General features: G+C 66.1%; 2 protein-coding genes across 2 annotated transcripts; both read left to right on the top strand.

Moving 5' to 3' along the window:
* Nucleotides 1-5,709: 5,709 nt before the first annotated feature.
* PRR35 (proline rich 35) lies at nt 5,710-11,088 on the top strand (the record flags this gene model as incomplete). Its single annotated transcript, XM_081256225.1, has 3 exons — nt 5,710-5,772; nt 9,071-10,202; nt 10,467-11,088. Exons 2-3 carry the CDS (start codon nt 9,109-9,111, stop codon nt 11,086-11,088), a joined length of 1,716 nt encoding a protein of 571 aa, XP_081112351.1. The 5' UTR covers nt 5,710-5,772; nt 9,071-9,108.
* Nucleotides 11,089-13,808: 2,720 nt separating this feature from the next.
* On the top strand, nt 13,809-14,241 carry NHLRC4 (NHL repeat containing 4; the record flags this gene model as incomplete). Its single annotated transcript, XM_081256766.1, has 1 exon — nt 13,809-14,241. The coding sequence occupies exon 1, from the start codon at nt 13,870-13,872 to the stop codon at nt 14,239-14,241; it is 372 nt and encodes a 123-aa protein (XP_081112892.1). The 5' UTR covers nt 13,809-13,869.
* Between the last annotated feature and the right edge of the window lie 1,648 nt (nt 14,242-15,889).

Here is a 15,889-nt window from a genome sequence, read left to right as displayed (position 1 = left end):
GGATCCATCAGAGTCGTGGGCGGAGCAGAGTGAGGGGCGGGGAGAAGAGTTTGTCTCCCGTGGGTGGTGGGGTCCTGTGCCCCCTCCCTCCTGTCCCATTTTACAGATGGCGGCCAGGACCATGCACACAGCCTGCAGCCCCAGCCTGGGCTCCCAGGTTGGAACGGCGGCAGGCCCGGCCTCCTAGCCGAGATGGGGGCTGGGGTGCAGAGGCCGCTCCGCGGGTGTAAGAGGCCTGTCACAGGCCAGCCTATCGTATGTGAAAGCAATTAAAGCCACCAGCAGTGTTGGCTCCAGGCGGGCCTCGGGCAGCAGGGGAGCTGCCACAACACATCTCCCCTCAGCACCCAGAGACGCCCGCCCTGCTCCACAGCTGCGCGGCCACGCCGGACCTTCTCCCGTGGGGTGGGGGCTGGGCTCCCCCCGTCACCACTGGGACGTCCCGGGCAGCCTGAACCCATGTTCCTCCAGCCCCAAGATGGCCCAGGAAGCGAGATCAGAGAGGCCCGTCAGGGGTTTCCACAGTGGGGTGGGGACTGCGTGCCCACCGTCGGCTGGCCTGGAGACCCCGGCTCACCCCAGCCAGCGCCCACTCCCCTGGCACCCCTGCTCCAGCAGGGAGGGGCTGAGGGGAATGGGAGCTGGGGGCCCCCCCGCAGGCGAGACCCTTGGTGGGGACGCGGCAGCTCATGGGGAGGTGCTGGTGGGGGCTGAGGTGGGGGCCTGGCCAGGGGAGGGGTCAGGGCCTGGGGCAGCCACTGTGATGAGGGAGGAGGGGGAGCCGGCCCGAGGATTGGACTTGGCCTGCTGGGCCTTCGGCCTTCGTCAGGTGGCACCTGGACCCAGGCCTGTGCGAGGGGTGGACGAGGGTCGGAAGAGGGCAAGCCACCTCCGCACCGCCCGGCCCCGCTCCCCGCCTCAGCCACTGCCCGCTGTGTCTCTGACCCTCCAGCCACAGGGGCCCCTCGTCCCGAGCCCACCCCCACTCCCCACAACCCCGGTCCCCTCCCCGTCTCTGCTGGGCCAGCTCCCCCCACGACCCCCTTCCTGCCCCTCACCCAGGCCGCCTGGCTGCCCACCCGTTGGCCGCGGTGGCCTTCCTGAGGCGGGTGGTGCTGTGTTCTCACTTGTGAGGCATCCCTGTCAGAAGCACTTAGTGTACAAATTAGCCGCGGCCTCCCGCCTCCTCCGCACGGCTCTGGGCTCTGGGCGCTGGGCTGACTCTCCCGCCTGCCCTGGGCGCCCACCCACGACGGAGCAGCGGGGCTGGTCCCGCTGACCACCTCCTCTCCCGGGCTCCTCTCTGGGCCCCCAACCTTGACCTGGACAGGGGTGACCGCAAGGGGCAGGTGTCTGGCGGGATGTCGGGGTCTCCCACTCCAGGCCCGGCACCTGCGTCTGCCCCGACTGGCAGGGTCAGTGTCGAGAGCCGTGGGGGACAGACCCAGAGTACGCACAGGCTCTGCAGCCCCCGCCCGCCCCGCCCGCTGGCCGGCCTGCCACTCAGGCAGGGAAAATCGCCTGTGACAGGCCCAGGAAGGCTGGGCCCCGGGGGCCGCGGAGGGACTTGCGCAGCTCCTCTTCCAACATACGGTGGCTGTCGGCCCCGGGCGCTGCTCTGCCAGGGCAGCTCGGAAGCTGGGTGGGGGCTCTGGGTTGGGGCTCGGCGGCCTGAGCCATTCCTCCCACTTGCCTGGCCAGGCTGCTCCCTCAGTGATTGGAAAGGCCCCTGCCCCAGCTGGCATGCCTCTCGTAGTGGGGAGCTCACTCCCGCTGCAGCCCCTCTTGGCGCCTCCAGAGAGCGTCCAGGAGCCTCTCCATCCCAGGGCCTGAGGCAGATGGAGGATCAGATCACACCCCACCCCACCTCACCCCAGGGTGGCCGCCAATCAAGCATGCAGGGAGCGCCGGCTGGGTGACTTCCAGAGGAGGGAGCTAATTGGGGGAGGGGTGCAGTGAGCAGGTTTGGGGCCAGAGGCCTCCTGGGGTCCCGGGTGCCAGGAGCCTCCCAGCCAATGCCCTTTCCCTCAGGGGGGCCCGCTCCACCCTACATATCTGGACCAGCTTGGGCAGCACCCCCATACACTCCCTGGAGAATATCTGGGCCCTGCATGTGCCCGCCATGGGCCACACTCCACCCACCCCTCAGAAGTTCATAGCGGAGTTCCCCAAACCTGCTTGCAGCCCTCTCCACACAGTCAGTCACCCAGCACCATCTCTCTGGCTCTGCTGCTCCCTCACAGACCTGCTGTGAACCTGCTGTGGCTCCCCAGTGCTCTCAGATTCACTGGACTCAGACTGGCACCCAGGGCCCTCAAGTGTGACCCTGCCCCTCTGTGGGTTTTTTGAGTTTTTAAAAATTATTTATTTATTTATGTGGCTGCGCTAGGTCTTAGTTGCGGCACGCAGGATCTAGTTCCCTGACCAGGGCCCCCTGCATGGCGAGCTCAGAGTCTTAACCACTGGACCACCAGGGAAGTGCCAACCCTGCCCCTTTGGACCAAGTCGTGGGTCCCTGAGGCCACCTCAAATGGGCAAGGAGAAGGAAGTGCCAAGGATAACTCACGCACTGGCCCGTGGAGGGGCCCTCAGACACTCTGGGGGCTGCCATGTGTCCCAGAGCTCATCAGCGAGAGGGTGAATATGAGCCATGGCCATCATCCTGCATGGCACTGACCCCTCCCAGTGGCTTCTAGACCCTGTCTAGAGGCTCTACCGCCTTCCCGCTACCCATGGGGCAAGCAGAGGCTGGCCCAGCCCCGACACCTGTCCTGGTGAGGCCGTGTGTGGACACTGAGGGGAGGAGACAGGCCTGCCCTAGGCACTGCACCGCCGTCCCCCTGCCTTCCCTGGGCCCACTGTCCGTCCTGCCCATGTGCCCCTGGCGCACAAGTACCAGCATTAATGGAGGTGACAGGCGGGCGGCCTTGGGCAAGCAGGCAGAGGAGGTTAATGGCCACAATGCCTCTGGCTGGGGGCAGAGGGAGGGGCTGCGTGTCCCCACCCCACCCTGCACCAGGACAAGCTGAGGAGAGAAGACTGCTCCCTAGGACCCCACTGGTGCCAGAAGCACCCAGAGACCAAGTCTTCCACCATCCAATCTGCAGACAAGGGGACTGATGCCCAAGGAGCAGGGGCAGGGGTTTCAGGGCTCAGGTCACATGGGGGACCAAGCCCCAAAGCTCGGGGATCCCTGACACTGCCTCAGGGAGCAGGGGCCACCTCCCTGGGCCCAAGCTTTCCCCAACATGTTGCAGGGTGGGGTCCAGTGGGTGGGTCATGACCTACCACCACGCCCCACTCCTGAGTGGAAAGTGGGACAGGCCCCGGGCACCCTGTGTGCCAGCTGTGAGGGAGCAGATGTGCCTGGGAGTGCCTCAGGCAGAGAGCACAGGGGCACGGGGGCTGGCACTGCTGTCCGGCCTCGCCTGGCTGCAGAGCGGCAGACAGTCTGTGCACCTGATGGGCTGACCTGACTCGCACCCCCGTGTACAGGCCATTAGGCTGCAGCCATGGCCAAGCTCTCGGGACCCCTGGAGCAAGTTCAGGGCCCACCTGCACCCCTGGCAAGACCCCTCCTGGAAGCCCAGTCATGCCCCTCAGGTGCTGAGCCCCTTGGAGGTGCCGACACCTCTCCTCCCACCCAGACTTCTGGAAAGGCCCATCCACAGAACTGGCCTCCACGGCTTCTGCTGAGCTGCCGTCCCTGGACTCCTGCTTTTCCCAACATGGTGAGGCCTGGCCTCCTCCCCCCTCTCTGGTGCTCCTTGGTCACCTGGCTTCACTATGCTGTCCCCTCCACACGCTGAGAGGCCCCTCCCTTCCCTTGGAGGACAGTAACACCCTCCAACCAGCCCGACCCCTGTGCTGGCAGCATGGCCTCCCCAAGCCCTCGGAGGAGTCAGCAGTTCAGGGCCAGGAAGCATAGAGCCGTCCCTGAGACCCCCACCCCCACTGGCTCAGGGTGACCTGTGCCCCCTGCCCTCTCTGGGCAGTGCCCAAGATAGGGGCCCGGGCCTGGCTGAGTATGTCCGGAGTGGGGTCTGTGTGCAGAAGGAGCAGGCCTCCCGGCCCCCACTCTCCACAGGGCTGCTGGCGTGACGACCGCTCAAGCTGTCTCCCGGCCTGGGGCTGCCTGCACGGTCAGCTGGTCAGCTGGGCCAGGCCAGGCGGGCAGAGAGGAAAAGGCTGGTGGGCTGTGCCACCCACAGCAGTCCTCCAGACCCCCGCTCTGCCCTGTGGACTTTACGGGGAGAAATGGGGTCCCCCAGGTTGTGTCAGGGAAGGTGGCAGTGGGCAGTCACCCTCACATCAGTGTCCTTGCACTGGGCACCCCCAGGACATGGCACCCTGCTCCTTACAGACGTCTGTCGTGGCTGACCAGAGCCCCAACAACTGGGCCATGGCCTGTCACCCTCCTGCACAGCTGGGGAAACTGAGGCCAGGTTCACAGGGCCCAGGAGGCACTAGACTCTGGACCTAGTGTTCTCCATCCCACAGACCGCTACTGGATACTCCTTTTTTCCCCAAAGCACCCCAGCCCCCCAAGCTGAGCTTGGGATACCCCAGGAGCCTGTAGCTGAGCCTACAGGGAAGGCCAAGTAGACCCTCACGGGGACCTCTGTGCCTCCACGGAGTGGGCCTGGGGCAGCACACACCCCTCCGACGACGGCAGACCCCACCCCATGCCTGAGATGGCACATCACTCATCTCTGGGTTAAGGCACATTCCCCTGAACAAAGGCAAAAATTTCTTGAGAAATGTGACTGGCCTGTCTTGAGTATCTGTGTCCACTTCTGGAATGGTCCTGGCTGGTCAGATGAAATTCCGCTAGGACCCAGCTAAGAAGTGGGCTCCAGACTGTTATGTTAAGTCTGGACAGTTCGGAGATCAACATGGAGCCTAGTACCCTGGGAGGTGGGGCTGGGAGCAGCTCTGGCCGTGAGGACATTAGGGGCGGGGGTTTTCTGGTGGGCCCTTTCCCAGGCCCCGCCTCATTCACCCGGGTCCTCCCAGGAGGGACAGCCAGTGGAGAGGAGTCCTGCCAACAGCAGGCAGATGCAGCCCTCCTTGGGCACCTGCCAGGGGAGTGAGGAGTGGGGGCTGGGGGGTGATGCTTCTAGAAAGGGGGAGTGAGTGCATGTGACCCTCTTTCTGAGCCGGTGGCCGTCAGTGGGCAGGACAGGGGTTTGGGGGTGCAGACCCATTCAGCCTCCTGTTTGGAGAAGAGGGAAGGGTACTGCAGGCAAGTCTTGGCCAGAAAAGGAGGCTTGCTCCACCGTGTGTGCTGGGCTCTGCTGCCGGCTCTCCGCTGCAGCCCTCCCCGAGCTAAGTTCTGTCCCCTCCCGGGCTGGGCTGCAGCCCTCCCCAGGCTGGCTCTGTTCTCCAAGGTCCCCCTGTCCCGGGGCTCAGCCCAGAGGCCCTGGCTCAGGCGGAGGGGCTGTCAGGGGCCAGAGCCCTGCCCTGACGGATGAGTGCTGACGGCCCCACTCTCTGCGTCCCCGGCCGCTGACACCCCATCACACCGCTGCGGGGACCCCGGGAGACCTGGTTGCCTCTGCGCACCCCCGCGGCAGCCTGCAGGCGACGGGGGCGGGGACGGTGCCAGGAGCCCCTCATTCGGCAGCACACCTGCGTCTCCACTCTCGGCTCCGCCGCGACGCTGCCCGTCCCTGCCCTGCTCGGGTGGTGCCACTGGTGTCACCGGCCACGGCTCCATCCAGGAGTTGGCGCGGCGGAGACTGCTGAGCCGGTCCCGGGCCCGCGAGGCCGGTGAGTGCGCGGAGGGGGCGACTGTGGGCAGGGAAGTGGGAGAGACGGGGGTGCACCTGAGGTGGCCGGGGTGGGGGAGACCGCTGCCGGCGCTCGCGCCCCCGCCCCCACCCCCACCGCGAGCCCGGGTCGGAGGTCGCTGCGCCCCCCGGAGCCCGGCGCCGTGGCGCACGCGCGGCCGCTCCCGCCGCCAACTTCTGTAGGTGCGAGTCGGCGTCGGGGGGACGCGGTCCTTGGCGGAGGCTTCGGGGACACGCTGCCTAGTGAGTGACCGCAGACCGCGTGGGGGCCGCTCCTCAGTTTCCCAGGCCGGAGTCCGAGTTGCGCCCCGAGAGCTTGTGCGGGTCCCGCGGGGTGCGGGGTCGCGGCAGGCGCCGGGCGGGGAGGGGCGCCGGGCGGGGCGAGAAGTTCCCGCGGGGCCCCGGGGCCACGCGCTGACTTATCGGGGCGCCGCAGGCTCCGCTCCGTCCAGGGCGCAGGTACGGCGGGCACGGGCGGCGGCGGGTCGGAAGTTTGGGGGCCGCGGGGGCCCGGCAGGGCGTGAGGGGCGCCGGGGTGGCGGGACGCCAAGCTTGTCGGGGCGCGGGCGGGGCAACCCCAGTCCCCACGTCCCCCACTTCGCGGCGTCCAAGCTCGGCGCACCGGGACCATCAGGGCGCAGCAGCCCCATCCCTGTAGGAGGGCGCCCTCCGGGCTCGTGTGTGGAGGGAAGGGGGGAGGGAGTTGGGGTCTCGACTTCAGCCGAGGAGGAGCCTGGTCACCTCCTCTGTACCACGCCCTGTGGGGTGCTCCCAAGTCCCAAGGGCGCCAGCCGGGATGGGTGAGCTATAATCAATCCCCTGGTGGCTGGTGGTGGCTCCAAGCGCTGGGTGCCCCCTCTCCCACCCTGGGTGAGGCCTCCTGCACCTGGTCTGCCACCAGTTCTCCCCCAGACAGGGAAAGGTTTGTGGGACCAGGTGTCTGCACAGGCACACGGGGTGCAGGCCGCCCTGGGCACACGCACCCAGTCACGGGTTGGGACACATGTGCGAATGAATGTGCCTTTGTGGGGGTGTGCTGCTGTCTGGGGGTGTCTTCTGCTTGTGCACAAGCACGCTGGGCAGGTGCCAGGTATTCTCTGGGCCCCTGTGGGGTCAGCAGCTGCTGAGATGGTTCCCAACCAAGACCCCCCACCCCAAGCCAGGTGACTGATCTGAAGCAGGAGCACAGGAGGGGCCCCTCGCCCCCTTAGTCCAGAGGCCTAGGAGGAGCCCCCCCAGTCCAGGGGCCCGGCTGGGAAGTGGGGTGGGTGGTGGCACCAGGCGGCACAGCTGTGTGGCTCCCAGGGCTGGGTGATCGATGGCCCCCTGCACAGCCGCCTCTGTCTCCAGAGCACACACACCCATTTGTCATCTGTATCTTGGGGGAGTGGGGGGCAGGGATGGGGCCTGCCTCTGCACCCACCACCAAGTCCAGGGAGTGTCTGCAGCCCCTAAGGGAGCCCCAGTTCCTCTCCTGGGCACAGCCCCCTCTTCCCAACCGGGTGCTCCTCTGGGAGCCCTGTCCCCTCCCTGATGTGGACATCCCTGCACAAGCCAGTCACTTAGCCTCTGCTCACCCTGCCCTCCACACCCTAGCCATGGCTATGCCAACCCCACCTCCGCAGGGCCCATTTCGACAGGCAGCCCTCTCCACCCCTGTGGCTGTTTCCATAATGGGGGTGCCCATCCAGTGTTTGGGGGCAGCAGACATGACTGCCTGCCATGTGCAGAGCCTGAAGGCCAGCAGGGAGGACGACCTGCTCCCAAAGGCTGCCCAGCTACCCCAGCCCTGCCCTGCCCTGCTCAGTGCCCTGGCCGTCCCTGAGCCCCGGGAGCAGGGCAAGTGTACATGTGTCTACATCGTGACTGTGACCCTGTGTGTCCTCGGTTGTGCGTGTGTGTGTGTGCATGTGCCCTGTGCTTGTTCACACCCCCGGCCGTGCCGAGTGCATTCATGTGTGCAGTGACCCCGTCCACTCTGAGTGGAGTGTGAGCCTCGTGTGCCCGGGCCCCTTGCATTTTGGTGGCCGCCCTGCTCTCTGTTCTGAGTCAGCCCAGCCGTGCAGAGGTGGTCCCTCCAGGCGCTGAGTGAGGAGGGCTCAGCGGGAGCTGTACGCTTGTGTGCACACACTCGCCAAGCACCCGGCTGAGGCGCACACTGGGGCGGTGGACAGCCCAGGTGGCAGCCCAGATGGAGTGCAGAGCGGCTTCTGAGCAAGCATGCGGGGGCATGGGGAGAGGAGGGTCTTGGCCAAGCTCGGCCGCTGCAGGCTCGGCTGCCGACCTGCCGGCAGCCACCCAGATGGAGCCAGGCTGAGCAGGTGGCTGTGCCGTGAGGCCATGCTGGACATCCACGCCCCCCAGCCTGGCCTGGCCCACACAAGGCTGGCCCCCTCAGAGATCACAGTGCCCACCCAACGCCCTGCAGAGCAGGGACACTGTGTAAACAGGCGCTCAGAACCTCTGCTGGTTTCTCATCTCACGGCTCTTATCTTGGCTTTCCGGCGGGCAGGAAAGTCTCTGGAGCGGTTAAGACAAGGAAGGGCCGTGTCCCCAGGAGTGAGTCTGGTCATACTTGGCTTCCTCCGGTCACTCACCCAGTGCCCGTGGGGTAGACGGAGACCCGGGCTCTGCTGGTGTTGGGGAGATGGGCGTGGATGGAATCACACCAGAAATGGGCCTGCTGGGGACTGGCCAGGCCTGAGGGGCGAGATGCGTGTAGGGTCAATCAATAAAGTACAGGACTTAAGCTTAAATTTCAGATAAACAACAAATAATTTTTTTTTTTTTTTTTTTTTTTTACACGGGCCTCTCACTGTTGTGGCCTCTCCCGTTGCGGAGCACAGGCTCCAGACGCGTAGGCTCAGCGGCCATGGCTCATGGGCCCAGCCGCTCCGCGGCATGTGGGACCCTCCCGGACCTGGGCATGAACCCGTGTCCGCTGCATCGGCAGGCGGACTCTCAACCACTGCGCCACGAGGGAAGCCCGACAACAAATAATTTTTTTAGTGCACATTCCAAATATTGGCTAGACCATACTTATACTAAAAAAGTATTTCCTGTTTACCCGAGTCCCATTTACCTGGGCGTCCTGCATTTTTTCTGCCATGTGTCTGCTGACCCTACAGAGAGTGAGGCAAGGAGGCCACTTCTGCTGGCAGAGACCGGGGAGGGGGAGGGGGCGGGTGCCGGTGCCTGGACGCTTAGCCTCGAGCTGTGACGGAAGGGAGGGGGCATCGGCCGGGGGCGGCTGGCAATGACCGAGGTCCTGTCCACAGGTGGCCATGGGGCCGGGGCTCGCCCGTTAGCAGCTGCCATGTCTGGAGAGGCAGGCTCATGCCGCCTGGGCCCCGGGGCCCGGGCCCGGGCGAGGAAGCCTAAGAAGCCACACTATATCCCACGGCCCTGGGGCAAACCCTACAACTACAAGTGCTTCCAGTGCCCTTTCACCTGCCTGGAGAAGTCCCACCTCTACAACCACATGAAGTACAGCCTCTGTAAAGACTCCCTCTCCCTCCTGCTGGACTCCCCCGACTGGGCCTGCCGCCGGGCACCGGCCGCGCCCCGGCCACGTGCACCCACCCCAGGCCACCCCGTGGACTCCTCGGACCCCATGGACCCCCGCGGCCGGCCCCGAGGAGCGCTGGACGCTCCCGCCACGCCCGACCACGTGGTCACCGACGTCCTCTCCCTGCACCGCTGGGTTGGGGGCCCCAGGCCAGGGGCCCAGGGGTCCCCAGAGACACTGCTCCCTGAGGCCAGGGACCCCCAGAAGGGTGTGGGCCTCGGTGGCCTCCTGGCCGAGTCGTGGAAGCCGGGGAGAGGTGGGGGCCCGAGGAGCACGGCCGGGGTGGACGCGCCTGCCACGGGCCCTGAGGGCAGTGTGCCCTGCTACCCCCCGCCCACCCCCGGGGAGTTCCCTGAGGCCCAGAGCCTCCACCTGTCCCTGCTGGGCGTCAACTACCCTCTCGGCCCGGGCCTCTTTTCCTACCTGGGGCCCTCCCTGGCTGCTGCCGCCCACGTGCCCTTTCTGGCCTCAGCCAGCCCCCTGCTGCCCCCGGCCACTGCCTTCCCTGCCCCACAGACCCCCGAGCGCCCGGCCCTGGTCCCTCGCCTGTACTACCCCCTGCTCCTGGAGCACAGCCTGGGGCTGCCGGCAGGCAAGACTGCCCTTGCCAAGCCCCCCGCCCCCCCCAAAGGGCCCCCCGAGACTCTGGTCCCTGGGCTGCTGAAGTTGCCAGTGCCTGGGCTGGGTGGGCCCTGGCCCCGTGGTGCTCTCAGGGACCCGGGGCAGGAGGGGGAGCTGGAGCAGCCTGCCCAGAGCGACCCCAAGAGGAAGCTGGCCTTGGGAGGCAGGCCAGAACCCCCGCAGGACCCCTGCAGCAGGATGAAATTCAGTTCCCAGAGCAGGTGGGTGTCAGGGGCCCCAGTCGTGGGGGTGTTAGGAGAGGTGGGAAGAGGGCTGGGGGGGAGGATGGCTTGGTCCCCAGCTGGAGCTCAGTCACCAGGAATAGGGGCTTCAGGCCGCAGAGGGGAGACTGAGACCAGAGAGCCAACCTGTCCTTCCTTCTGGGGTTCCGAGGCCCTAGGCCAGGGCGCCAGGCTGGACAGGGGAGTGAGGGGGTGGGGCACTGTGCGGGCAGCACAGCCTCCTGACTGGCTTCTGCCCGCCAGCCTGAGGACCGGCCCATCCGTGATGCTGTGGCCTGAGGACAAGGAGCTAAGTGACCTTGAGACCCCTGGTCCTGCGGCCCCCCTGCCCCAGCAACCGCTGGGCCTGGTGCTGGGGGGCCCTGGGCACGTGGGCGAGGACCTGACTCGCGCCCTTGGCGACTGTGCCAGGGTGGAACAGCGCCTGGGCCAGTTGGTGCCTGCTGGGGGCCTGGCCCCACGGCCTCTGCGGGAGCAGCTGGGGAAGATCCGCCGGGAGCTGCTCACCATCCACCAGGCACTGGAGCGGGCCGTGCGGCCACCTGACACTCCCCTCGACCTCTCTGTGAAACGGGCACCCACCAAGGGGCATGAGGTGCCCCCAGGGCTCTGGGGGCAGCCGGAGCTGGGCCCCATGCTGGTCCGGGGTACCCCCAAGCCACCCGGCATGCTGGCAGCCCAGCCTCTGTCCAGCCACACCACCAAGTGTGAGGCTGACTCCAGTGTCCCTCCCCCGGGTCTTCCCCTCCAGGCCCCAGAGGACCCTGTCCTTCCTGGCAGCTGGGGCACCCGCGGTGGGCCTGGGGGCTCCTGGCCCCCTGAGGCTGTCTCTGGCCTGCAGAACCCCACGGGTGCCGAGGTCTGACCACAGCCCCTGCTGCTATCTCTGTCCTTAACAGACAGGGGCCCTTCTCCAACCCCATGCCTGCTGCCTGGCCCCCCACCTGTCCCAGCATGCCCGTGGACAGACCCCACCCGCCGTGGCCACACCCATCTCTGGGGGCACACAGGCACAGCAGAGGGTCATGGCTCTTTAGTGATCACAGTTGTGGACATTAAAATGGAAACCACCTTCACACCCCGTCTGGGCCTCCTTCATCCCTCACTGGTCTAGCGTCACCTTCCGCAGAAATGTCCCCAGACTGAGCGTCAGGGGGGCAGTGTCCGGACCTCCTCTTGTGGACTGGGCTCTCCCTGGGGGGCCGGAGTCTGGGGAGAGAGTGGGGAGCTTTCTATGGGGGGGCAGAGTGGGGCAGGGGGAGGCAGGTGTGCACGGTCTCAGCCCTGGTCAGGCCTGTGTTTCTGCACATGGGCTGTGGGCAGGGACCCCTGGACATGCTCCAGCCCCCATCTGGCAGGACAGGCCTAATGTCAGATTCATGCAGGAGGCCGCTCCCTCTGTGGTTAAACGGTGCCCCCACATTCTGTGGCCCAGGGCTGTTCGCCCAGCGTGGCCTCCACTGGGCCCCTGCCAGCCCCTGCAGCCACGATAGGCATCGGTGGCCTTCACAGCTCGCTGCCTCCCTCCCAGCGCGACCAGACTTGGCTTTTCCCACAGGCGGTGGTGGGGGACGGGGGGCAGGCGGGGAGGGGTGCCCGGGGGACCCTCGGACCCAGCGAATCACTTCTGTTCCTCGGAGCTGGCCACACCTCCACACCCACTCAGCAATGGCCCCAGGGAGGGCAGTTCCTGCCTGTGCCTGGCTCCCCACGCTGGGCCAGCCGGGCTGGGGCCAGTCGGATCAGGACCTGCGGCCGCCCCATTAACCGCGCCAGTAGCAGATAGCATCGCCGCCCGCCCCTCTGCAGTGTCCAGAGCTGGGGTGCAGGCGGTCAGGTAGGGAGTGCTGTGGGTCACAGTCATGGCTGACCCCCACCTTCCAGTGGCTTCCTGGAGGGGCTGCGGGCTGAGTCAGGCGGTGTCTGGAGAATCCCCAGGTCCTGAGTCTGAGGGAGACCCACCCCACCTTGGCCTCCCATTAGCACCCCTACCTGGCTACCGCACCCCGACTTCTCATCACCCAATGGACAGACATAAGCCTGACCCTGCTGGCAGTGCATGACCCCAGCTTCACAGGTGCAGAAACAGGATCAGAGAGACAGGACCCAACCTGTCTAGTCTGTGGGGGTGCAAGATGCAGCCCCTGGAGGCCCCCGCCCCGGACTCTGGTGAGTGACCCAGCCAGCAGGTCGGGGGCACAGCCCCTTCCCCCAGGTCCTGAGCTTTCGGTCCTGATGGGGGACGGAGGCGGTGCTGTCTCCTGTGACAGCAGGTGGTGGAGACCCTGAGCCCCCTGGGGAGGGTGGGCTGAGAGGACCGTGAGTACAACCAGCCGTGCAGGGGCAGCGTGAAGAATGTCCCAGAGGCCAGAGCACAGGCCCCGAGGCAGGAATGTGGCAACACTGGAAGGTACCTGGTGGGGTCAGCAGCTGAGTGATTAGACTCCTTAGAGCTTCCTTGGGTGCTGCTCACAGGTGGCCCAGCCAGAGCTCTGCATCCCTGCCCCGCTCCCCCCTTCCCCCCTCCTCTGCCAGGTGGCTCCTCCCACCCCCTCAGGCTCTGGTTTCCAGCAACAGAGCGCGAGCCCCCCAGGTAGGAGACCCCTCCCCACAGCCAGAGAGGCCTAGGAAAGGACCCCTGCTTCACCCCTGAGGAGTTGGAAATCTCCAAGGGCTGTGTGGGGCAATGGGCAGGGGCTTGGGCTGCCCCCAACAAGGGCCACTTTCCCTGCCTGGAGGAAAGGTTCTGTGGGCAGAGGCATTTGAGAGACACTGCTCATCTGTCACCCCTCCCCCCACCTCGGACACCTAGATGCCCCTGAGCTCATTCCGGCCTCAGAACAAAACCCACAGCAGCCCTCCTGGGTCATGTGTCTCCCAGAATTGTGTTCAGGGACCACACCTGGGAAAATAGGGCCCAGAGGCACGGCTGGCAGTCGGGACCTGGTGGAACAGAGCCAAATCTGTAAAACAGGAGGAACCAGCACCGCCGTCTCACTGCTTGGCACATGGTGGGGTGTTGTTTCTCTTGCAGCCCCAAACTTGGCCCAGTTGGAGGACTGGCTCAGAGAGGCTGGGACTGTGATGTCTGCCCACCGGCCAGCTCTCTGGCCTCCTACCATGACCTCCTGGGCCTCCCCAACTAGCGGGTCAGCCACGTCCCAGGGACCGTGCCTCACGCTGGACCTGCCTGGAGACCCCGCTCACTCCTGGCGGCCCCGGCTGCTAGGGTGGATCCCAGTGCCTGCAGGGGCTGCAGGGGGGCCCTGGGGCCTGCACTGCTCCCCAGATGGCCTGCTCTTCCTGACGGCTGGGACTGCACCCTGCATCCATGTGCTGGACCTCTAGGGACGCTCCATCTGCCACCTGCCCTGCCTTGTGCCAGGGGCCAGGGCCTTCATGCCGGAGGACGTGGCTGTGACAGCTGCTGGGCTCGTGGTGATCAGTGACCTGGTCCACAAGGCTGTCCGTGTGCTGCAGCACACTGTCCGAGCACCTCAAGGCCACTGGGTGACAGTGGGCACCTTCTTGGCCCCTGGGGCTAGCTGTGGATACCCTTGACCACCTCTTGGTGACAGACTACGTGCCCGGGGCCGTGCACAGCTTCACACTGGGCCCTGCCTTGGAGCCACTGGCCCCCGCCTCCATGCTGGGCCTGGAGGGCCCCTGCTGGGTGGGCCTGGGGCCCGATGGGGGCCTGGCTGTGAGCGAGGAGTTCGGGGACGTGTGGCTGTTTGGCAGTGCCCGCCACCCCCTGTGCTCCCTGGGGGACCTGACTGGGCACCACTTTGGCAGTCCAGCAGGCGTGTGCACTGACGCAGCGGGCAGTGTCATTGTGGCGGACGAGCAGCAGCGCCAGGTGACCCTGTTCCCCCGGGCCAGGGCGCCCATCTGCCTGGTGTCCGAGGGGCTGAGGTGGCTCCTGGGTGTGGCCTGTGCACCCCAGGGCCAGCTCATGGTGGCGGACGCAGAGGACGGCTACATCAAAATGTACCAGTCCTACTTGGAATTGGCCTGATCCGGTGGGCTTGAACGGGAGCAGCCCCTCACTGTGCGTGGGTCCAGCCCCCGGAGTTTGGACCACGACAGGAGGAATGTTCAGGGTTTGCAGGGTCCTCCAGGGCTGCTGGCCATGCCTTCCTGACCTTGTACATTTGCTGACACTCCTGAGCACTGCTGTCGGGCCCGGGCCTGGCCTCCTGTCTTCTTCCTGGAGAGGATTCAGACTTGGTCCGCTGCCTGGATCAGCTGCTTCCCAGCCTCCAAGGCCCAAGAGGCCGGCGCTTTGGGGCTGGCAGCTGAAGCCTGGAGATCTTCAGCGTGTTGGGCCAGCTACCAGCACTTACCCAGGCAGGATCTCCCACCAGGTGCCCCAGCCCCAGCCTCCTAATCAGACAGAGGCAGGCAGGGAGGGTGTGACTGGGCGGGCAGGGCCGGGCTGGGCTGGGCTGGGCGGGGCAGCCTGGGCAGGGGTGCAGCCCTGCACTGTCCACCATTTTCAGAGGTGCCCCAGGTGCCAAGCCTCCCGAAGCTTCTCTGGGTCCAGCTGAGGTAAGGGGGGAGCAGAGGAGGGGCCCCCCCGGAGGTGCCCTGGGGTGACACATGGCTGGGTTGGAAGCCTCCATGCTCCTGGTCCACTTCTCCCATGTGACACTGTCTGAGCCTTCATTTTCTCCACTGCGAATGAGGATCAAACAGCTCCATGCTCAGGGGTGGGGTTGCTGGGAGAGTTCTGGGCAGTGGTCAAGTGCAGAAGAGCCTTCCTGTGAGGACAGACTCCTGCTGCTTAAAAATAGCAGGAAAATGGGGCCGGAAGGGGTAGGGGGTGTGTGGGGTTACTCTGAGTCAGGGGCCCAGCCAGGCTCCTAGTTCCAGTGGGTGGTCTTCAGGGGAAAGGGCCAGTCCCTAGTCCTGCCCCCGGGGGCTGGTGAGGGGATGGTCTCAGGGGTCTGTGGTTTAGGCCATTGCCTGACAAGGTCCCCTCCATATGTCCCAGCCCCTGCAAAGGTGGGGCAGTATTAAGTGGGTCGGTGTAAGGAAGTGTGTGGGGCAGGTGCTCTGTAAACTTTAGTAGTTGCTGCTGGTGCTAGGGGTATTGTCCCCGGGAACAGGAGGGGCCAGGGATGCCTCCTGACCATCAGATCATATGGCTTCAGACCCTGGGCCTCCAACCTTCGTAGCTCACTTGGCCTCTGCAGGGACTGGGGTGCAAAGGGGCCAGTCTGGGGCTGGGGTGGCAGCTTCTTCTGGGACCCCACCCAGGGCCTGGGGGTCCTTTCACCCTGGGATGGTGGAGACAAGGTGAGGTCTGGGACCCTCAAATGTCAGGTCTACTGGATCCCTCAGATGAAGAAACCAGGCATGGGGGAGGTTTGGTGGCAGTGGGAAGGTGGGGAACTGGAAGGCAGGGGTGTTGGGGACACTGTGGGTAGACTGGAGGGGGAACAAATATGCTGCGAGGGGGACAAGGACATGGGGGACAAGGACGTTGTGCACAGGGCATGGGGAGGACAAGGACGCAGGAGGGACAAGGGCGCTGCGCGCATGGGCCACGGGCTCCGGGGCCCGGAATGTTGCGCGCACGGAACGCTCGGGCGAGGGCCGGCGGGCAGCCCGGGTGCCTTTGGGGTCGGACCGTCGCGCGGCAACGCCGGGAGCGGACGGAA

This window comes from Mesoplodon bidens, assembly GCF_964165515.1.
Source record: "Mesoplodon bidens genome assembly, chromosome: 15".
In the NCBI taxonomy this organism is placed as follows: Eukaryota; Metazoa; Chordata; class Mammalia; order Artiodactyla; family Ziphiidae; genus Mesoplodon; species Mesoplodon bidens.
The sequence above is the reverse complement of the archived record's forward strand: the minus strand, read 5'-3'. Positions and strand labels throughout refer to the sequence as shown.